Source organism: Penicillium coprophilum, assembly GCF_028826855.1.
Source record: "Penicillium coprophilum strain IBT 35676 chromosome Unknown utg000005l_segment0_segment0, whole genome shotgun sequence".
NCBI classification, from domain to species: Eukaryota; Fungi; Ascomycota; class Eurotiomycetes; order Eurotiales; family Aspergillaceae; genus Penicillium; species Penicillium coprophilum.
In genome coordinates this window covers 300,060-322,252 of record NW_026622724.1, presented here as the reverse complement: position 1 = coordinate 322,252, position 22,193 = coordinate 300,060, and the positions used below count along the sequence as shown (strand labels likewise).

The 22,193-nt window shown below is 45.9% G+C and overlaps 8 protein-coding genes across 8 annotated transcripts; 3 read left to right on the top strand and 5 right to left on the bottom strand.

Moving 5' to 3' along the window:
* Window positions 1–973: 973 nt before the first annotated feature.
* On the bottom strand, window positions 974–1,310 carry N7500_007704 (uncharacterized protein; the record flags this gene model as incomplete). The annotated part of the gene is made up of 2 exons (XM_056678848.1): window positions 974–1,135; window positions 1,248–1,310. 2 exons carry the CDS (start codon window positions 1,308–1,310, stop codon window positions 974–976), a joined length of 225 nt encoding a protein of 74 aa, XP_056529220.1.
* A 1,000-nt stretch (window positions 1,311–2,310) lies between these two features.
* N7500_007703 (2OG-Fe(II) oxygenase superfamily domain-containing protein) lies at window positions 2,311–3,543 on the bottom strand (the record flags this gene model as incomplete). The annotated part of the gene is made up of 3 exons (XM_056678847.1): window positions 2,311–3,245; window positions 3,294–3,392; window positions 3,450–3,543. 3 exons carry the CDS (start codon window positions 3,541–3,543, stop codon window positions 2,311–2,313), a joined length of 1,128 nt encoding a protein of 375 aa, XP_056529219.1.
* A 1,646-nt stretch (window positions 3,544–5,189) lies between these two features.
* On the bottom strand, window positions 5,190–5,591 carry N7500_007702 (uncharacterized protein; the record flags this gene model as incomplete). The annotated part of the gene is made up of 1 exon (XM_056678846.1): window positions 5,190–5,591. The coding sequence occupies one exon, from the start codon at window positions 5,589–5,591 to the stop codon at window positions 5,190–5,192; it is 402 nt and encodes a 133-aa protein (XP_056529218.1).
* A 1,847-nt stretch (window positions 5,592–7,438) lies between these two features.
* Window positions 7,439–8,716, top strand: N7500_007701 (polysaccharide lyase family 1 protein; the record flags this gene model as incomplete). Its single annotated transcript, XM_056678845.1, has 3 exons — window positions 7,439–8,002; window positions 8,066–8,234; window positions 8,307–8,716. The coding sequence occupies 3 exons, from the start codon at window positions 7,439–7,441 to the stop codon at window positions 8,714–8,716; spliced, it is 1,143 nt and encodes a 380-aa protein (XP_056529217.1).
* A 777-nt stretch (window positions 8,717–9,493) lies between these two features.
* N7500_007700 (uncharacterized protein) lies at window positions 9,494–10,730 on the bottom strand (the record flags this gene model as incomplete). Its single annotated transcript, XM_056678844.1, has 3 exons — window positions 9,494–10,450; window positions 10,510–10,641; window positions 10,701–10,730. The coding sequence occupies 3 exons, from the start codon at window positions 10,728–10,730 to the stop codon at window positions 9,494–9,496; spliced, it is 1,119 nt and encodes a 372-aa protein (XP_056529216.1).
* Window positions 10,731–14,206: 3,476 nt separating this feature from the next.
* mfsA (glucose-inactivated glycerol proton symporter STL1) lies at window positions 14,207–15,835 on the top strand (the record flags this gene model as incomplete). The annotated part of the gene is made up of 1 exon (XM_056678843.1): window positions 14,207–15,835. One exon carries the CDS (start codon window positions 14,207–14,209, stop codon window positions 15,833–15,835), a length of 1,629 nt encoding a protein of 542 aa, XP_056529215.1.
* Window positions 15,836–17,310: 1,475 nt separating this feature from the next.
* N7500_007698 (EXPERA domain-containing protein) lies at window positions 17,311–18,130 on the top strand (the record flags this gene model as incomplete). Its single annotated transcript, XM_056678842.1, has 3 exons — window positions 17,311–17,506; window positions 17,559–17,957; window positions 18,030–18,130. 3 exons carry the CDS (start codon window positions 17,311–17,313, stop codon window positions 18,128–18,130), a joined length of 696 nt encoding a protein of 231 aa, XP_056529214.1.
* Window positions 18,131–18,558: 428 nt separating this feature from the next.
* Window positions 18,559–20,873, bottom strand: N7500_007697 (aromatic amino acid ammonia-lyase; the record flags this gene model as incomplete). The annotated part of the gene is made up of 3 exons (XM_056678841.1): window positions 18,559–20,480; window positions 20,543–20,649; window positions 20,704–20,873. The coding sequence occupies 3 exons, from the start codon at window positions 20,871–20,873 to the stop codon at window positions 18,559–18,561; spliced, it is 2,199 nt and encodes a 732-aa protein (XP_056529213.1).
* Between the last annotated feature and the right edge of the window lie 1,320 nt (window positions 20,874–22,193).

Sequence of the window (22,193 nt, the reverse complement as noted above, 5' to 3'; positions counted from 1 at the left end):
CTACGAACTTTATACGCGGTGATATTGATCTAACTTCCCTAGTGTGTACGTGTATACTTCTATAGTAGTTTCCCAGCTTTATTATACCCTCTATCCCAATTATAGTCATAGGGTTGTGTGCGTAACAAATTTGTTCTACGAGATCGCTGCTAGCGCTCTATTACCTTATGCGTAATTTGAGTCATATAAATACCACCGCCTCTTTATTGTCCAGGTGATTAAAGCGGATTTTCTAAGTAGTAAATCTTTTCAAATTCATCTTCAGTTCCTGGAAACCCTTAGCCGCATGTTTTCAAGCAATGAGCGCCGCGACAAACTTTGGAAAGCGACACACCAGGTGGCCGAGAACCGTTGTGGTGGTGTCTCACGTCTACCTCACACGTACCCTTTACATAGTTTCGATCCATATTTAGGTAAGTTGCAGTTTCTATCTTCTCTCCTCTTCTTCGAATCAATCAACTCTCTCCATTTCTTCATACTTTGTATCTCCTGTTTCTCGGTCCCTGATTGCCAAAATGCTTGTCTATCCCGCGGGGAGGGGGAGTTCTCGGGGTATCCATGCCAGTACTGAATGTAGGGAACGCTATATCAGACTAGGCGAGAAGGTGATATATGATGTACAGCACATCGTCGATGTTCACGGGTGGCTGTGTTTTCCCGCTTTTATCCAGATCGTACTCAGCAGTCAGTGTTACGGCCACCATCTTACTAAGTTAGCAATCTGTACAATTAAAGTGATTTGTTCTAACCTTTGTGAGTTATCGTCCCAACTTAAAGGGAAATTCGCTTTCTATCTTCTCGCTGTAATACATCCGGAAGTATCCTACAAAGGTCAGGAAAGCAGACTGGTAGCCTAGGTCGTGTGATCCTAGATACCAACGCAGAAACCCTTCGATCAGGGTCAAGTTTTTTAGCCAATGTTCAGGACATGGTGACTTGAGATTTTGTGTAAATCTACTTTTGTTAATTTTTGTTATGTCTCAAAGCTAAGGAGCTCTGACCGTTCAAAGTTGGATTGGACACGGCGTAGGTGGCCTTTCGTTACCCCAGCGAAATCTCCCTCGACTTCCGGTTCTTCTTCGTTCACAAACAAATCCCAGTCGAATAAGTCATCCGGGTGGGACTTTCGGGGCATCTTTATAGCAAGATAATAAAAAGGAGTCTATTAGAGTAAAGAGCATTCCGCGGAGCATGGAAGTCCCCTTTTATCTATATCCTACCTGAGATAAGTATCATGATTTGCTCACGATAGAGCCGCCTAGGTACTGAATACTGCCTACGTTGTAGTAACTCCTAGAGCCCGTAGGCATAATGAACTAAACCGTTTTTGGTGTAGTTCCAAAATTCCCACACCTTGCCGCTGGCCATATGGAAACACCACGACTTAGTTTGAAATAAGCACGCAGAATCGTGGCCTTTCAATCGTCACCCCGACTTACACTATATCGGATGTTGATGCGAAGTCTTGCATAATTTGACATTATCAAACTTTGCACAGTTGCCTTTGTGCGTGCCTGTGTGGTTCTATAAAGCCTCCTATACCCCCGCTATTTCCGACCACACCCAGAAGATCTGTTCGAGAAACATCCCATAATCCAAGATGAAGATGAAGAAGTCACTTATATGGAACCTTGTTGGATGCCATAGGCATCCAGGCATATAGATCAAACATGTTTGATATGCCATCATGTTTGGCAGTATAAATAGGATTTCAGTATCCTATTCATACTTGCCTTCTCTTCTCTCTCTCTCTCTCAGTCTTGCTTCTAGATAGAGAATATTATCATCTTCTCTGTCATCAAACCTTTTCCTAACCTGCAAGAGATCATAGACCGTGATCCATCCAACCCGATTAATTCAATACTTGCAAAATTCGAAAGCGGTTTTCGGTTGGAATTGGCCATCTATTTAACCACTGTGCCTTTGACTTAGATATATTAGGTCCGGTGGAATTTGGAGATGATGTCACTTAGTATTTGAAAAATTTGATAAAATACGTAAATGCCTGATATTACTGCTAGCAAAAAGTCTACTAGCACATTGGCTGCTACATGCTACCGCACCATGAGGACGTACCCCAGTGCGTCCAATGGAAAGGCACACCTGATGACAATGCAATATCCGGAGATAACGACCAGGAGGAAAACGTGTCATAAATATCAGGGCAAATTTAAACGCAAGAAACAGAAATATGATTCCCGTATGACAATGTGGAAATTAGACCCTAGTCAAGTGAATGTGAAATCGAAAGAAAGATAGTTGACGGGCACAGTGATTCTCAGGATCCCTAATGTCTGAAGTCTCATTTACTCATAGATCTGCATTTTTGCTTTTGAAGAGAGCATCAATCTCAGACTCAGTCTCCCTTTGGTCAGAGGCAGGCACCCAATTCTTCGAAGTTTGCTTAAGAATCCAATCCTGCACACTTGAACTTCGCCTTTGAACAAGTTCTTCACTCTCATTCTTGTCGTTGAATCCAAGTCTTTCTAATAGTGGGCTTCGAATAGAGTTCAAAAGTGCACGATCTGCAGGCCGCATGAAGTAAATCAGATTGTATCTTTTCATGCCTTGCTGCTCGGAAGATGGTGCCAGGACACGGTGGACAGTACTGCGCATATAGCCGTAAGTCCAAAATTGCAGAATATCGGCCGTGATGACGAGCAAGCTTCCGGGAATATGAGGAATGTCCTTCCAGCTGCCATCCGGAACTCGAACTTGCAATCCACTGATGGGGTTCGAAAACAGAAATGTGAGACTACCGAAGTCGGTATGGTCTTTCACATACATGTTATTGAATTTCTCATTGGTTTCAGCGGTACGTGGGTGATATTTCCCGTAGCGAAGGAAAGAGGAACAGTTTGTGTCGTATTTGTGTGGGTCAACGAGTGTCCCTTCGGGAATTTCAAGAATGGTTTCAATGATACGGAACATTTTGAATCCAATATTTTCGTGGCAGTGACGATGAAATCTGTAAATCATTTCTTTGTTGTCCAATACTTGCGGTGGGTGGGTTCTTTGGTTTTGGCTGTTGTCCTTGTAAATATGGTAGGCTTCCCAGTTGTCCCGGAGGCCGGGGAATTGTTCAATTGCCCCAGCCGGCCTCCAGCCATTGTAATCGGCATCAGCTAGATTGGCCAGATATCTTTGCTTGATGTCGCTCGGTAGCTCGAGAATTTCTTTTCCAAGGCGAAATTGTTCCTTGACTTCAGCTTCATCTAGTCCAAAGTTGGTAATGTAGAAGAAACCTAATGTATTGTTAAAGTATGACCAACCGCACTAGTATTCAAACATACTTGTAGTTTGAAATGCTGTCTGGGCCTTGTTTGCAAGTTGCTGTAAGCCGCCTGGCTTATCAAATAGAGAAAAGTCAAGGACTGGAAATTCATTTGGCTCTTTGTATGGACTGTAAGCATCAATGGTGTAACGCCATTTTCTATAGTATGACATACCAGGAGGCTTTTCTTGTTTCGTTTGGCCGACATCTAGATTGACAAAGGGAGTCTCACAGGATGTTGGTAGAGATGGTTGTGTCTGGATATCCATTTCGAGGAGGCAAAATACAACATGGGTTGAGAAGGGTATTTGTGATTTCTGAACGTAGATGAGTCCAAAGAGCAGGCCTATGGCTATTTATTAAATATACTCCTAAGCCTTGGTTAGATAGTCGCATTGCCACATTGAATTGCTTATGTCTATAAATCTCTATAGAAGTGGGCGTTCTTTCATCATGACTCTCCTATCATCTTTCACAAGATAATCCTTTGGACAGCCAGAACGGTATTGATCGCCGTGTTCAGTCTATATATAATTGGTTCTGCTATGCATCAGCGTCCTTGAGCAGCGAAATCCTAACGAACATCAAATGTTACGGTGGGGGGCTGTACGTCTAGGCCTCTGTCTAGGATCCTAACCAGGGCCGATTGACTGTTTTACTACTCAATCAATACGTATGATGAATACCGTCTATGACGAGCTACTTCATTCCGCGATGGAGCCTATAAGTGTCACCACTCAGATCTTCATCGATGGGTAAGAAATATCTTAGATCGCTGACACTCTTTGCTACAACGCTGTCGTTTTCCTACATCGCCTTATATGACATAGTACATCTGCGTAACTTTGCAGTAGCCCCGTTCGACACTAAAATGTTCCAATGATGGAGGTAACCATGTTTCATGTCACCGTTGCTATACTGACGTACAAGGCGTTGTGCTAGTTCTTCAACGTAATACGCCAGAAGGACAATTGGGGTACCAGAAGCCCAGAAAGAGTGGAAAATTATTCCAGGCTGGGCTTTCAAGCTTCGTAGACAGCTGGAGTGTTACCTGGTTTTTCCAATTTTCAGCTTGTACGATTTAGCGTCAGCGATTTCCATGTCTCTCTTAAGATTCATCAAGCCGTATTCACCGTATCCCCAAGAGTTTTAAGGGAGAGAATCAAATCCAAAGTGGGCTCATTCTCAATTATGTGACTTTCTTGCTTGCCGTCGTTTTTTGAGGCTCACTGAGGGTACGATGCTCGCGCTCTTCCTACTGCACTACTACACCTAGACCGTTTTGAAAATGTCCTGACCTAAAAAAGGGCTTGTATCATTATTTGACCGACAAGAGAATATAATATCCCGGCAATATTGTCAGATTTCACGATACAAGGCATTGGAGCTTAGCTCGGAGGCGTTACAAGTTTACCTTTACAGATTTTCCACAATGCGAGCTTCGGAAAATTCCATCGAGGAGGCTAAGTCAGATAAATTCAGCACAATAGATTTACGCTGCCTACTTGTATTTTCCGTGGTATGTCTAGGGATACTACGCAGCTCAAAGCAGCTTCCTCTCAGAAAGATGGTGATATTAAGATTAACTCTGCCACAAGACGCATTGAACCAGTGTTTTATAGCTACATGCCGAATGTATCATGATCTTATAGCTGATACATACGGTTTTCCTTTCTAGGATATGGAACTAAAAGCGACGAGTTATACTGCATCCAGCAAAGGTCTTGTATTTACCATGCTTTAGTGGTCACAGGACAGCCATTAACACTAAATGGATGGCATAGTATCGTAGTACCCACAAACCTAGCTGGGTCTGTATCGGATGGATTTTTCCATTGATGTACAGTGGCACGCTGAATGACAGATTCCTGAGGTGCTATTAGCTTTGTTTTTCCCAATAGGAAGTTACGGTAGCTCATACACCAGTTCCAATTATTTTCTCGACTCCGTTCTCAAACTCAAGGATGACCGATCCCTGGGTGATCGTGATGAAATCAATCGTTAAAGATCGATGCGTGCCAGTACTGGAAAGTGGGTCAAGCACACCCTCGACAAATTGGACCAAGGGCTGACCATTCTCATCAGCCGCGAAAGGCTCATGCTTCACTTGACGGAAGGATTGATCGAGATTTTCGTCCTGCTCTAGCTCTGCTGGTGCTTGTCGTACACTGTATAAAGGGAAGATACTGAAAGATTGGCGGACAATCTCAGGGGCCGCCGCATCAAATATAACACTTCCTTCCCTCGAGTCAACGCTGGTAATGTAGTGGCGTTTGGGGTACCTATCAGAAGGTTGTAGGCTATCGGTAGTTCTCATCTTTATTTAAAAAGTAACTTGAAGGATAAAACTCAGTATTGGTCCCGGAGTATAAAGTAGGATTTATTATATACTCGGGACTATCTATCAATACAGCGCTAGGCATAGTCTACCAGTCATAGATCATGATTGATTCTTGGATCGATGACCCCGATATATTTTCAAAGCTGTTGCTGCTTTTATGTTAGAGCTTCGGGGTCCCGAACTCATGATTCGCCCATAAATATTCGAAGAGTTAATTTCACGAAAAATATTTCCATCGATGCTCTGAGCTCCATATCAAGTGTGTTTTATGCTTTATAACCGAGGTGACTCGTATGTACTAAACACTCGACTAATGGGGTTGCTAAAATGATCAAACCATCGTTCGACAGCGTCAGTGGAATATACTTTTTTACAGTCATGAAAACGCAAGAGAATTGAATTAGCATACCCTTGGCAACTTTATCACTGGTTGATGATTCAGTCATCAATATCGCTGCGTATACTGGCATTCAGCCCACATATTCCTTCAGCTATCGTTGGAAGGTCTTACACATACTCACATCTATACAATGTGGTCCGTGAAGGAATTCCTTTAAGTATATGCCACCTTAGCTACCGGGAAAGGTCGCTGAAATATGGACACGTTCGAGGGTTTCTTATGCTGATCAGGAGGGGGAGATCACTACTACTCATGGCGAGGAGGGGCCGCTTATGAAATACGTTTATCATCTTTTCATCTTTTCATCATCATCATCAGTCAGAAGTTATATATAGAAAAGTCGCTTACACAGAATATGCTTTTCCCGCTTTTTCTACCATCTTAAATAGATTAGAAAGGGAAAAACTATTTTAAAGATACCTAAGAAAAAATAGGAAGCCCACTAAGAAAGCTATTAGAAAGACTACTAAAAAGACCACTTAAAAGACTACTCAAAAGACCACTCAAAAGGTATCATAAGGCCATAAAAGTGGCTGTCTACACTTATTTTCGTTAAATAGAAACCTATGTAAGACAGTTGACTCTGTCTCAGATCAAGCGCTGAGCTAAATTCGGGGCTATCTTGGCAGATACAGAGTATAGATCGCCTCGTTCCCCTGTAGATCACTCCTACGGTAATCACTACTGGGACAATCTTCCGAAATTTCCCCAGTGTAAGTGGGGCAGATTTTGACTGAATATGCATGTTGTACCTATGCTGTATGCAGATGATAAGCTGTTCATGCACATAAAAAAGACTAATTCGCGACACCGCGAATGATAATATATTTTACGGATTTTCTGTAGGATGAAGGGAATGGAAGCATGTTTAGGATAAACCACAGTACGTAGAACCATACCGAATGTGGAGTAGTTTCATGTCGATACGAAGTGTCCATTGGTAGACAGCATATGCGTCTATTCAGTGGTCTTCTCCGGGTCTTTTCCATATATAATATCTAATATATACAAGGGTAATAAAAAGCTCCTGGTGAGTTATCGAAATCTGGCGGTAGGCTAGGAGGCAAATATTTAATATGGACAAAGGTCTACTGGCACACTGGCGGCTAGGAGACTGCCGTGATATGCTAATGACTTAACGACATGTGAAACCTCTTATAGGACTACTATGTCGCATTTTGCATTATCAGCTCATAGCCCCACTTAAAAATAATACAAGGATGGGTTTCACATAAACCTTTCCATCGCCTCATGTGAGACAATTTCGAGAATGTCCTGATAAAAAGGGATAGCAACCTTGATAGGAGTGATGCATAAGAAGGGTGACTGGCCCTAGTAGACTTGTATTGTTTCCTATCTAAGTGCACCATTTCTGCCAGACATCCTCTCAGCCATAACCGTGACTTCAGACTTGAAATTCAACATGAAATTCAGCCTTGTTCTATTATTCACAGCTGTGGCAGTGGCAGAATTCCCAGCAAAGAGGGTCGATACAATTTCTGTTACTGGCTCGCCCCCAGGGTTTGCATATGGAGTGACGGGAGGTGGAGACGCGACACCAGTTTATCCCACCGATGTCAAGCATCTAATTGAGCTTCTGGGTTCTGATGATCCTCAAGTTGTTATTATCGACAAGACATATGATTTCATCGGAACGGAAGGGACAACGAAAGGAAACATTTGCAAGGTATTTGGTTCCTTTGAAGATGGCTGTCAGTCCACAATCGATACCGGAAAAGGGTGTGATGGTCAAAAGTCTGAGCCATATGAATGGGATACTGCTGGAGTCACAGGAATCCGTGTTCACTCAGACAAGACGATAATTGGAGTTGGAAACAAGGGCGTACTCCTCGGCAAAGGGCTGAGAATAGTCGACGCCTCCAACATCATTGTACAAAACATCATGATCACCAACCTCAATCCAAAACTTGTTTGGGGTGGCGACGCGATCACACTTTCTAACACTTCAAATATCTGGATTGATCATGTTACGGCTAGTCAAGCTCTCCCTGAGAATCAATTTACCGAATGCTAATTGTATTGTATTCAGACTCAATACACTGGCCGTGTACACTATGTCTTTGGCCAAGAAGCGAACTCTCATGTCGCTATCTCTAACAGCTTCATAAATGGCGCAACTAATTTCTCTACTTCGTGTGACGGGCAACAATACTGGGGATTGGAACTTGTCGGGGCCGACGACCAAATCACGTTTGCAAGTAAGTGCTTTAAACCACAATTCTTTGTTCTCGATCTATAAAGAATGAGAGGCACTGATATCTGTCCGCTAGACAACTATGTGTACAGAACATCTGGCCGGAGCCCTGCATTGAGCGGCAAGACCCTCTTCCATGCCGTCAATAGCGTGTGGGAGAATAACAACGGCCACGCCATTGAGGGCACCGATGATGGCCAAGGTCTTTTTGAAGGTTGTGTTTTCAAAAATGTTAGCCAAATTGTCCGGGATTTTGTTGGTCAACTCTTTAGTTCGCCGAGTGCTACGGCAAACAAAGCATGCTCCGGCGACCTCCAGAGGGACTGCGTGACGAATATTCAAACAGACAGCGGGACTCCCTTCAAGAAGGCGGACACTAAATTCCTCTCTAACTTTGCTGGCCTCACCATTGCAACTGCAAGTGCAGCTTCGGAGGCCGAGGCAAGCGTCCCAACCAATGCTGGAAACACGCTAAACAATGCATAGTTCCGAGGAAGAGCGGGGAGATCATGGAGAAAAAGGAAGCAGGAGAGAGGAAATCGGTATATGTTTTGTATTTATGGTCTAGTCTAGGGAAAATGGAGGGATAAATCCGATATCCAATATTTTCAGAGGTCCCGACAGGAACCAACATATGCAGACATTGAAAATGACAGAAGAAAACCCGAAATTTGCTTCTGAGAATGCAGTAGGTGCGATTTGGAATTGACTGAGTGCAGTTACTGGGGGGGGCCTGCTTGGCTACCCTTGGTCGACTCCTAAGTTGTGGCTTTTTGGAGGGCGAAGCCCTCCCTTCTAAGACCGAAAGTGCGCCACCAACAAGATACAAACTTCCAGTAACGAAAATATTTATCTTTTCCACGTCGCAGCCAATGCTTTTTGCATACTCGATGGTTTCTTCGATAGAAGCCAATGTCGCTGTCTCTGTCATGGGATCAAGCTGATGCCAAAGCTCAGCCATGCGGCGTTGTAGGCTCAAGCTTTGGAGCTCCTTTGGATCGACATTCCGGTTGAGGCGATCTGTAAACAATATCCTACTTTAGTATCCTTCCTTGAGAGCTGACCTAGTGCATGGTGTAGGTCCTACCGGCTTTGGAGGTGTTGCCTTTGTATGTTACATTCGTACAGAAGAGCGCGTGCTGAAAATTCAACTTGCAATGGTTGTATATCTGACTATGGACAGCTCGAAGAAGTACCTCGGCATCTCTTGTAGACTGCTGATTGAATATGAGCACCCTTGGTGTGTCCCTAGTGCGATCAGTGTCAGAGGAGACCTACCACGAGGAGGAAGTGGCAAAGCGGTCCATACCTTGACTGAACTGACTGTGATTTTGAGACGCGCCCAAACCACGAGGCTGCTAATTTCAAGCTTTCTTCTGTATGTGCACCATCAAGATGCCAAACATGCTTTCCGGTTGTAAGGGTCTCACATCTTCCTCTCCAGACTGTGTTCATGAGACCGTTGATGAATTGTTCGGGGAGTTTTTCAAGGCCAAGGTCCACCTGAACTCCGAGTCGGTTCAACAAGGAAAGTGAAAGACTTATAGCGAGGGAAGCATTTGTCCTTTGAAAATCTTCTGCTGGCTTGAGGTCAATATTGAAAAGGGCAGGGTGGATCGCAATAGTAACGAGTTCGGTATTCTTTTCTTTCGCTCTCTGTTGTAGGACATCCATAGCGTCAGGCACTTGAGGAACGGTAAAGGCGGGTGAGCCAGTCTTGAAAATTCCTGCTTTATGCCATGCTATCTTGTCGATCGTATCGCCGAGTGTAGTCACATGGTCAATTCCAAGGGTCGTGATACCAGTCACCGATGGCTGTGCAATAACATTTGTTGAGTCTAATTCACCCCCTATGCCGACTTCAAAAACAGCCGCATCGACACCTTCTCTTATGAAAATATGAAATGCCATCAGAGTGAGGAATCGGAAGTAGGTAGGTTTATGAGCGGGATCAAGACCTTCCCTAACTGCACTCGATTCGAGGGCGTCCCAGACTTCGAAGAAGTACTTGGCAAATTGCTCCTCTGAAATCGGAGAAGAGTTGATTCGAATTCTCTCCCTCACCACTCCCAAATGAGGGGAGGTATAAAGTCCAATCTTACGGGGAACTCCAACCGATTGTTGGTAGCTCTGAAGAATGGAATTGACAAAGGCACATGTTGTGCCTTTTCCCTTCGTACCCGCAACATGAACGACATTCAGGCGGCTGAGATCGTTAATCTGTAGGAAAACGCCCGTTGGAGAGGACTCACGAATAAAAGGTTTTGGAACTAACTCACATCATGTCCAACGCGGCATATCCATTTTCTCATCTGTTCCACAGCTGTGTTATCCAGCTTTTCACCAAGCCTCCTTCTTTCCTCTAGCACCTTGAATCCCGACTGAGTGGAATTCAACTTTTCCACTGCATCCTAGTCATTATAAGTATCTCTTTCTGTTTAGAGCTTGATAGAAGCAGGGAGATTCCTACATGATACGTTGGCTGTAAGGTTTTCAGCATTATTTGAGGAACGAATTGGTTGGGGAAGAATTTCTGAAAATACGAGGAGCTTTTTGCAGGTTCATATATGTAGTCCGTACAGAGTAAGCAATGCAGAGAAGTGGGACTATCATTAATAATTCCCCCCTCACTGAAAATTGCTTAATTCAGAGTCCCCCTTGTTCCGTAAGCATTTTCTCTACACTTCCCTCAAGGTCCCTGAATGAATAGGGCGAAATTCTTATGTTCAAGTCATCTTGATCATTTTGCATCTTTTTTGGACATGGGGACTCTCATCTGCAGGGCCGCGCAGCTTGTATTGAAAGCTGACCTTGACGGATACATGATGGAACATTGCAACCCTGCGCATCTCTGCTAATCCAAACCTGAAGCGAATTCTGAAGCCCATAATCCACGATGGAATGTCACAAGGGGCTAACTGATAATCTTGTTCCGTGAGAATCCGATGAGAGATGACGATCGAGCAAAGGTGGCGGTTGAGCTTCGAACATGGAAGCCTTTCAATCCAAAACCTCCCCATACTATGGAGAGACGATTCCACCAAATCGCCGTATGATCTTGGGTTTTAAGAACCAATGGCGGTTTGATGAAGCCTTGCCCCACTTTGGAAACTCTTATTCATACTCCCTGAAGAAGACTACAATATACTAGGCCAGCTCGGTGTGCGAGATTGTTCTTTTTCCCGATATAGCGGACCAATACTGTGAGGTCGCAAATTGAATTTCAGCGGAGGCGGTGCTGAAAAGGGAACTATAGCTCTCTACAGAGGAGGCTTGGAAACTATTGGTAGTGGTATAAGCCATGAATCTTCGCGTAGAACGTGGAATATTCAATTTAAACCACCAGTCAAGCTGCGTATTTCCTTTTTTGGGCTGGAATGGGTGGGAACTTTCATATCGCGCGTCATTAGGACGACGCTTCGATGCGCTGGATGCTAGGCCTTGAATGTTGTCGCAGGAGCGGTTTAGAACCCAGGAGGCAGCCGTGGCGTACCTACCTAGGTAATCATCTACTCCATTACTAATGCTCTGGCCGCTCAGGCTCCGGCCGCCGAGGAGCAGTCTTCTGAAACAAACATGAATCGGGCCGAAGAAGCGCAGGGTTCATTTGACAATGCTAAGAAAAGTCTTGTTGCCGAGAAGCGAAAAACGGATTGCCGGGCCGGGAGTGTACTGGTACCAATATGTTCTTGCTCTACTAGTATCGACCACTCTGGGTACGATCATTGGAAACAACTTCGGTGACACTTCGTTCCACATTTTCCATGACAAGCCCGGTGACTGGAAGTACTTTTGGTACAGGTGATATCAGCTCCACGTCCCAAAGCATCTGTGATGTAGATACTACAGTGGATAGTATGTCTTCTGGTGGCATTTAAAATACCATGGTTGGACAGATGCCCTTCCACGACAGAGAATGACCTCTGAGGCGTACATCCACTTTGCTTTTTTCTTCGGTAATACAAATACAGGTAATAATTATTAACCAATTATCAGTATGTAGTTCACACCTTTTTCCAGTCAGTCCGCAAGTGTCAATGCCCATTCCATTACCGCCTTCTCAACTTGTCATGCCGCCAGATATCTTGTTATTTTTCATTGGTGGATATTTGACTGGCAGAACACAGGGCGCTAAAGCTTTTGCGGTAACACTGTAATCGGATGTACGAATGTGAAATCGAATTGTATTTGACATCGGTGGCTTGTATGCATTAGGGTTCCTTGGCAATATGTCACGATGATTGGCTACAATTTTTGGCGCATTTGGTTTAGCGCCCTCCTTGTACAGTACGCCTTGGGTGTGTAGTCCGCCCTATGTGTTCCACCTTTGCCCAAATCTTATGTGGTGAGGCATTTTACTTTTCACCCGCATTACCAACATCGGAAGGTCCGCCACCTCCGTCACTCTTGGCCAAGCCCGACCCCTGGACCAAGTTCCGCTGCTTAATCGCTCTACTTCCCCTACTCCAAGCATGAATAATTTGAGGCGTTGTGCCCTTCACCAGACTTGTGTTTGCTTGCCGATCGCTCGCTGAATTGTCCCATATCTAGACAATCTTACGTAGTGGGTCCTTAAAAACCGCCTCGGAAGTTGGAACGATGATGCGCTCAGATTATGACTTTCAATGTTTTTTCATTATATGGTACTCGGCATGTTGTACTCGGCGATACTACGTAGTCGACTCCGCGATGTTACCGTCTACAAGTTCCCATAACAGGTGACTCGACATTAGCGCGGCTGTTAAAGTCCGAAAATTTGCATAGATAAAGAATCCAACCCGTAGGTACAGACACACATTGGCAAGTCTGGCGAGTCCTAATGTCGTCGCCAAAGTATATTTTGGCTGTAAGCTTGGCCTGCTTCTGGCAATGTGGGATGACATTGCTTGTTCTAAGTTCAGCTCCGTTTTCCTTACTAATCATTTTCTCATTCCACACAAATTAATCCATGGCACCGAAAATATGGTAGACCAGGTGATGGATTTTCGCTGTTTACGGAGACTGCATCCAAAGTGCCACGAGGATTCGAGGTACGCGAGATTAAAAGGGGTGGAATTGAGAATTTACAGTTCTTGGCGGAGAAGAAAAAAAGCCGGAACCAGAGACCAGCCCGGTAGGTGGGCGCCTGGCGCGATTGGAAGACACAATAATATATATGCAAATCTCGGTACCGACTGGGTAAACAGTTGAACCCTGGGGTGACCCTCGGAGACCCAGGAACCATCCTGACTGCTCCCCGGAAAACACACACATACACACACGGCCGATTACGGGGATACCGAATCAATCCCGACGCCACGTGCCACTTACTGCCACAACGCGGTCGGAAAGCCGGGTTGATACTAAAAAGGAGATTGCACCGGTCCGTGTGACGTATGCCGCGCCCCAAAGATTTGGGTTTCGTTGGTTCGGAGTTTGACAATATGTGGGTGAACTTTGCCTAGCGCCGATTTGGAGAAAGTCGGCGAAAAACTTTCGACGTCATATTGGGGCGAAAAGACCTTGGCGTCAGTGATATCAAGATGAAAGGATGCCAGCGTAAAGCATCTCTATCATGTCAAATAGATGAGAATAGAGTCAAGACTGGAATATAGAAGAAAAAAGCATGGTAGATTTGAAAAGCAGAGATCCTGCCCTGAGCACTGAAAACCGGGCCTCCCCCTGCCCAGACGGGTGGTCAGTGGAGGTGTCTCCAAATTAGTCATCCACGCCCTGACCCACCCGTGGACCCATGGACCCGCCAAGTACCCCCGCCAAGTGGCCCCCGCCAAGTGCCAAGGTCTCCGCTTCGGGAACATTGCCTTCGCTAGACTTGCCCGTTTGGGGCTTGACCAAGGTTGCAGCGTCAGGATTTTACATCCCCCATGGAGGTGCTTGCTATAAGACAAGCCAATCCCTCCATCCCCAATCTTCCCCATCTTTCTTTTACCCCGCCTCCCTCCCCCATACTGACGGCTCTTTGTACGTACCGTCAACATGTGGACGACCAATTGCGGCCTGACTGGTCGATCGCTCCGGGTGAGCATCACCGTCGCTGCCGTCGTGGGTTTCTCGCTCTTCGGCTACAATCAGGGCATGATGGCTGGCCTTCTTAACGGCGACGAGTTTGTGAACTCCTTCCCAATTCTCGAAATGCCCGAAAATGGGACTGAGGCGGAAACAAAATATGTCAACGTCATCCGCGGTGCTGTCACTTCCTGCTATGAGCTTGGATGTTTCTTCGGTGCCTTGTTCTCTATGTTTTTCGGCGACAAATTCGGCCGCACTCGCCTGATCTTCATGGGTGCCAGCATCCTGATCATTGGTGCTGTGCTAACCAGCACCTGCTTTACCGGAAGCTGGGAAGTCGGTCAGTTCGTCATCGGCCGTGTTGTATCAGGCATCGGAAACGGAATGAACACGGCCACAATCCCAGTCTGGCAATCGGAATGCTCTGGTGCTCACAACCGTGGCTTCCTCGTCTGTTTCGAAGGTGCTATGATCGCTGGTGGCACCTTCATCGCCTATTGGGTAGTATTCGGCCTCTCGTACGCGGCAGACAGTGTCCAGTGGCGATTCCCCGTGGCACTTCAGATCTTGTTTGCTATCGTTGTGGCCACCGGTGCCTTGATGCTCCCTGACTCTCCATCGTGGTTTGTGTCTAGAGGATACGACAAGGAGGCCTGTGAAGTGCTCGCTAAGCTCAACGGCACCACTCCTGATTCAGACAAGGTACTCAGCGAATTCAATTTCTTGAAGCAGGACGTGGAAGCCTCGAGGCGCTCACAGGCAGGCTGGAAGACGTTATTCAAAGCCAACAAGACCAAGGACCTCCAGCGCCTTCTCATTGGTTGCTCTGGCCAGTTCTTCCAGCAGTTCACCGGCTGTAACGCCGCTATCTACTATTCCACCCTGCTTTTCCAGGAAAATCTGCACATGGAGAAAACCTTGTCTCTGATTATGGGTGGTGTGTTCGCCACTGTCTACGCCATTGCAACCATTCCCTCCTTTTTCATGATTGAAAGAGTTGGCCGTCGCAACCTATACTTGATTGGTTTCCTGGGCCAAGGTCTCAGTTTTGTCATCACCTTCGCTTGTTTGATCAAGGAGAGCGAGCAGAACGCCAAGGGCGCTGCCGTTGGTATCTTCCTCTTCATCGTTTTCTTCGCATTCACTCTCTTGCCACTCCCGTGGATCTACCCCCCGGAGATCAACCCCCTCCGTACCCGTACTGTTGGCGCGTCGGCGTCGACCTGCACCAACTGGATCTGCAACTTTGCCGTGGTTATGTTCACGCCGCTTTTCGCTGGTGAAAGTCCATGGGGCGTTTACCTCTTCTTCGCACTGTTTAACTTCATCGGCTTGATCTTCGGCTTCTTCTTCTATGTTGAGACAGCTGGTCGTGATCTTGAAGAGATCGACATTATCTACGCCAAAGCCAATAACGAAGGAAAGCTGGCGTTCAGGGTCGCTCACGACATGCCCAAGCTGACCTTCGAGGAGATCACTCAACAGTCTCACGCGCTGGGCTTGAGCACCAGCGAGCATGTCGCACATGAGAAGAGCGAGCTTGGCCTTAGCAGTGACAGTGGCCAAGAGATTGAGGAGGTCCAGGAGAAGCGCTAGCGCTCTTCTAGTGGATGTGATGTTGGTGTGGTTGAAGATGATGATTATATTTGAAAGTGGATGTTTTCCAATTTTTTTGTTAGAGTACTGTTTTGTGAATACGTCAATATCCCGGTGATGGAACTGATGACAGTGCTTTCGGCGTGTATATATATCCCAGACAAGGACAAGATGCCCTTGAAGATTTCAATATATTATTCTATTTTGCTGGCACTTCGATTTCGCTTGATAGACTGTATAACAGGAGCACTGGTTAGTACCGGAAATTAAGAGGGCAGTGGTGACATCGGACGTGATTCCTATTCCTTTCGACTTCATGATCTTAGTAGACTGTTATCTCAGAACGCAAGCAGAAGATGTAACTGTAATTGTTGGCATTGTTTTCTCTCATTTTCCCAATACCAACGCATGAATTGTAAATTCTCGATATATTCGACTCAATCAAGATGCTGTCATCATCCTCAAACTCGCTTGCATCCAAAAGATCTTCGTTTCAATCATTCATGAAAAACAACAGATACAAACTACCTAGTTGGAGAGCCAATGCAACACCCTCTTGTACCGTGGGAGCCTTGATCAGCTGGAGTGGTTTTAGGACATCTTCCTCGATGCCTTCTACACAACTGATGCAGGCAAGGCGATAGTCAGACAGAAGGCATCCGAAGTCGCAATTTACGATGGAATGATAGTGAGTGAACTATCCTGGTTGAGGCTCAAACCTTAGAGGCTTGAGTAGGCTTGAATTCAGAAATTCAGGGTAGCCAGTGAGGTTTTACTACGAGATATAGGCAGCGCTATTACTGGCCAAGGCAAGGATGCCCAAACCGAACGCGGATACAGACAGGCCTGGGAGGGGCACAGATAAATACTGGTCCCAGATCATAACGAGAAACTCCAGTCTCTTCAGACAGTACACAAAATTCTTGAAGGTTCTTAATTTCGTGGTTTTCAGCATAGATTCTCATCGCCATCTTTCTAAAAGACCCCCTAAAGGCTGCCAGACAGTAGTCAGCTCCTGCTCTTGGTGCTCTAGGCGAACAGCTCGACCCGTCCCTCAAATCCTCAATCAACTGTTAATTCTCGCCTAAAAAATAAGTAGAGATGGATCCCAGAAAGATAGCTGAAATGGGTAGAGTGTGGAGAATGGCTGATCTGAAGCTGACACATACCCATGTTGCCCCCCAGGGCTCCATACATGGGTGGATTGGAGTAGCCCAATCAAAATCATGGTCTAATGAAGATGTGCAAAGAAAAACGTAGATTCAATTGGTCTGAATTCACTCGAAACTACGTCCAGATTGATCACATAATCACTGCGATTGATAGGGAAGCAGCGACACGGAAACCGAGCGCGTTTTGTTCCGGATCGTATCACCAGATCCCTGTCTGATAGGCACCAGCTATGTTATATTCAGATCAGTTCCTGACATGATACTACCTAGGTATATCCCACACTTCATTTGTGAATACATATCATGACTCCCCACTCTTACTATCCTGTGGGACTAGAAATCCCCAGCTACGTTCCTAACAAATGGAGCACCCTAGTGTTGGTATCAACATTCGCTGTTACGTGCATTATCGTCCTAACAGCTGCCAAAACCATCGCAACGAATGCGAACCCTCGCATAACGGTCCCTGAATTGTCCAAAGTTCTTTGGTTCACACTATGTACGCCTTCCCTCCCATATCTATACATACACCCATCCTAACAAACGACCAGGCGGTTGCATTCATCTCATCCTTGAGGGATACTATGCCATAAGCTTTGCCACCCTTCCAGGCTCCCAAAACCTCCTCGCGCAACTCTGGAAAGAGTATTCTATGTCTGATTCGCGGTATCTCACTTCGCACGCCTTTGTCATGTCCATGGAGTCCATTACCGCCTGGTGCTGGGGCCCATTATCCTTCGTCCTTGCATATTTCATCGTCGCGGAGAATCCATTCCGACACCCGCTGCAGATAATCATCTCCACTGGGCAACTTTACGGGGATGTACTGTACTATGGGACCTGTGCGTTTGACTTTCTGGTGTATGGGGTTGAGTACTCAAGGCCCGAAGGGTATTACTTTTATGGGTATTTCGTGTTGTTGAATGGGTTCTGGATTGTGATTCCAGCTTGTAAGTGGTCTTGTTTTCTTTTACTGTTTTTGGTATCAGAATTGTGGGAATTGGGCTAATGTGTTGACATAGTGCTTATTGCTGACAGTGTGAGAGCCTGTGGGGCAGTTTTCGCTGAGGCCAAAAGAAGTAGGACAGTCGGCTTGAATGGAAATGCGAAGAAAAATGCTTGAAGATGCTTGGTTTATATTCCTACCGAGGACAGACTATGCCAGGGAGCACTTGCTGAGAACATAATTGTCTGAACCTGAAGTCTTCGATGTTCGTTTTAGAAAGAGCGACAAATCAAAAAGCCCAGCCCTGAAGGTCGGGGATTTTGAGGTTAAATGGATTGATTTGTCGACATGCTAGACTTCACTGGTGTTCTAGCATGGGCAAACCTCCATTGATCTCAGCGACAGCAGACAGGACCGGGAAGGAGCTGAGATGATAAAAATTCCACTTGTTCGAATCGCCAAAGGTCCTTCTTCATGGTCTAGAGAACGCGCCAATAAATGATCTTACAAAGATGTCCTTTTACTTTTTGCTGCCATTGATGTGTCATTCGATTTTGATATTCTCTCTGGTAGGCCATCACATCTGCAAATAACCTCTGCACTATCTAATGAACACCGTTGCTTCCGTTGCTTCCAATTGTCCCGCTTGCTCCTTTGCTTACTTTGACATTTCCTGCAGCTTCCAAGAATTGGAACACCTCGGTATATAGTGATCCGTTACGAACCGATTCATAAATAATGGATACCCAGGAACCAATTGTCTTTTTAGGACGGCCATCGATCATATTACCATCCTTATCTCCTGCAACAGGGTGCTCAATCAAACCTCTATGCATGGGTACTCCCAATTTCTCGCGCACGAAAAGGTAGATTGCTTTGGTTCCCTGTCCGAGATATTCAGAAGTGGTAGGATTTCGGAAGAACGCCTCGCGATGAGCCAAATACGAGTCCAGGATAAGAGCTTCGAACGCCTTGGAGAGCCCAGCAACGTTCTCAATGGATACTATCGCGGGTATGCGGTCATATTGCGCTACAATAGCCGTTGTCAGAGATTGGGATGCTTTGTGCGCTCGTTCGGCCGCATCGTACGCAACACCGTCGTACCAAGCCTCCTCGAAAAGTTTCCAGAACGAGTCAAAGAATTTATGCGCCGTGGCTACCGGCCAGCTCTCGTCGGGCAAAAAGCTCGTGATGAGCTGGCGGGCGGGGCTTTCCAAACTGGTTACAAAGGTCCGGTGGAGAGTTCGCAGGTCCACGCCCTGACAGCCGGTGTAAAGGGAATTGGCAACAATCATAGAAAGTACCTCGACAGCAGCCAGAGTTTGGCGTGCGGAGAGGAGTCCTAGAGAGTTGATACCTTGGTTGTTCATCTCTGCTGTTTGAACGTGGTTGCTGACCGGATTGGCAAGGAAGCCGAGCTCTGAGGTATAAGCGGCAGTATTGATGTCGAGGCCCTTGAGGCAGAAAGAGATACTGGGATCATCAGCTGCTAGATTGGGTGGGAGGCCATTGCTGAGGTCGTGGTTGATCATTTCGCTAGTCTGGCTAAAAAGCATTCTGCCAATGGATTGCAATGCCAGACGGATCTTCTCGGTGGCTGAGGTGACTGAGGCGGCTTGGAAGTTTGCACCACAATGGATATCGTTGTCGAGGACATTAACGACGGGATTATCAGATGTCGAGTTGAGCTCAACATGGAGCTGCTTCTCGGCGCTGAGAAGATCTTCGAGCTGTGGTGCGAGCCATTGTGGTGAGCTTCTTAATGCATAGCGTTCTTGTGCCAGCCCAGACGAGAATCGGTCTTTGGTCTGCTCCAAGCCATAAGACAGCTTTGAGCCTCGCAAGAAGGTCCGCATATTTTGCGCAGCCTCAATCTGTCCTTGGTGAGGGCGCGTTGCGGCGATGAACGGGTGTGCCCACTCATTGTTGGCATACAGAGCCTCGGACGTCAAAGCGGTTAGCAGTTGCGACACTACTGCCAGCTGATTGGCTTCGTAACATCCAAGACTAGCAACCGCAGCGGCAGCTGCCGTTCCATTGATGAGTGATAGGCCCTCCTTGGGCCCCAAAACAATGGGTGTAATTGAAGCCTCCTCCAAGGCCTGATGCGCAGTGATGACACGCGGTAATCCCTTTTGACCACCAACGCGCACATATACATCTGGGGATCCCTGAATTGCCCCAGAGATATATGCTAGAGGCATCAAATCACCCGATGCTGAGACAGAGCCACGAAGTGGAATGACAGGTACAATATCGTTCTCTAGCAATTTAATCATGCTGTCAACCACATTGCGAGTCATAGCAGAATGCCCACGAATGTTGGCATTACATCGAATGAGGATTGTAGCTCTGGTCCAGGCGCTAGGCATACTGTGGGACTCAAGATACTCATGACCACTTGGGGCATCTGATTTGTCCGCTTTGGTCAGGATGGCACTCTGTGTAAGCTGCATCAATCCTCTCTGAAGACCATACAAATCCTGCGTGCGAGTATCCGCACTACCCCCAAAGCCGGTATTGACCCCTAAACAGCTGCATTAGCCAGAAAACATGGTCACTATCAGAATGATGCAAAAAGGCACTTACCATACAGATAGTAGCCTTTCGAGAGGTAACCCTGTAGGGTTTCAACACTCCCCTCTATGCCGTCAATGAGACCTTGGTCCTCTTTAAGAGCTATGCCAACACCGTTTCTAGAATTATCCTGTCAGTGACTCTCATTGGATGCCGGTGTTCGCTTTACTAACCTGGCTATGGCGACAACGGATGCGACATCCAACGACTGGCCATCGATAAGGATGGTACCAGCCTTAATGTGCTTGTTCAACTCGGACCATGAGGCCAATGTATGTTGGGCATGTGGAGTCGCCCACTGATGGTTAATATCATATGCGAGCACTGGTGCAATGCTACCCATGATAGATATAGATATTGACCGTATAACTTTGGAAAAGTAAGAATTCCTGGAAGCAGAGAAAAATCCCGTGGAAACTGGCACTTTTCTCGAGATATAGGCACTTTATATAGACCAGCTTACCTGGCTACATACTCTTTTCGGTTAAATCTTTAAAAGCCCAAAGCCAGCTTTTCTCGAAGGATAAGGTCTACATGTCTCTGTTCCATACGAGAGGCCCCGTAATATCTCTATGATTGTTTGGGACCCACTTGAAGCATCGTGTAGAGGCGGGATTACATCAAATTAGAACACTATCATAGACGTGATATAAAGTACCTACTCCGTAGCCCACAGCGTGTTCCAGCCGAGCGTAATTTGTGGTGGCGAATTGCGTGATACGTAGCAATGCGACGAAGAGTTACTATGCGGTCTAGTCTATCTCGTCTGTATGACTACAAACGAATTCTATCGTCTACAAAATATGAAAAATTTCACAAGTACCATTGGTGATGAGGGGTACCGCATGCTGTATAGAGAAGAAAATTTTCCGAAAATATGCAGGTGGAAGCGCGAGTGCCTTTCACCAATGGATGTTGACATCCCGCCAATGTCGACTCCATAATATATATGTTGTACAGGGATTAAGATCCATCTACAAGGCGCTAAACTGATCCTCTGAAGGTGACAATCAAACGCTACTCACGAGCCCACCCAATGTGAAACAAATATGTTAGTGCTTACTTGACGCGAATAACCATAGATAATCACGGCGGGCTAGGTCCATCTAAGTGAGGAGTATTGAAGGTATGTACGTAACTATAATCAATATTTCAAATGATAGATATTACTATGCATATCTCATATCATTTGCCAAAAAGGATGATTAGCTAAGAACAACGCGGGTTACTAATATCGTCCTTCGTACTATCATAGACATATGAAAAAATTGAATAATGCAAAAGATCCATGTTGCAAGGTTCAAGAACCATATATACTCTATTCACGAACCTGTGCTTATGGTGCCCCTGCTTCCCAAGGAAAGCTTCCAAGGCTGTAATGTAAAGTTAGGGTTTGTCTTCCAAGGGCTCCAAGGGTTGTTCCCAAGCCTTAAGCCCCACGCGGGAACTCCGCCGGATCTCCGTTACCCGCCTGTACGATTTGATGGAAATCAGGGTTACCGCGCTAGTAATTTTCAATCTATTGATATCCAATTGATTTCTCTATTCTCAAGTCGCGACATCTCATTAGCCAATCTGCACATCTCGTTAGGCCGTCTAAAATTGCCCCTTCGGCCTTCTAAGGTTGCATCATGTGATTTGTCAGCTCATGAACGGTTCTGTA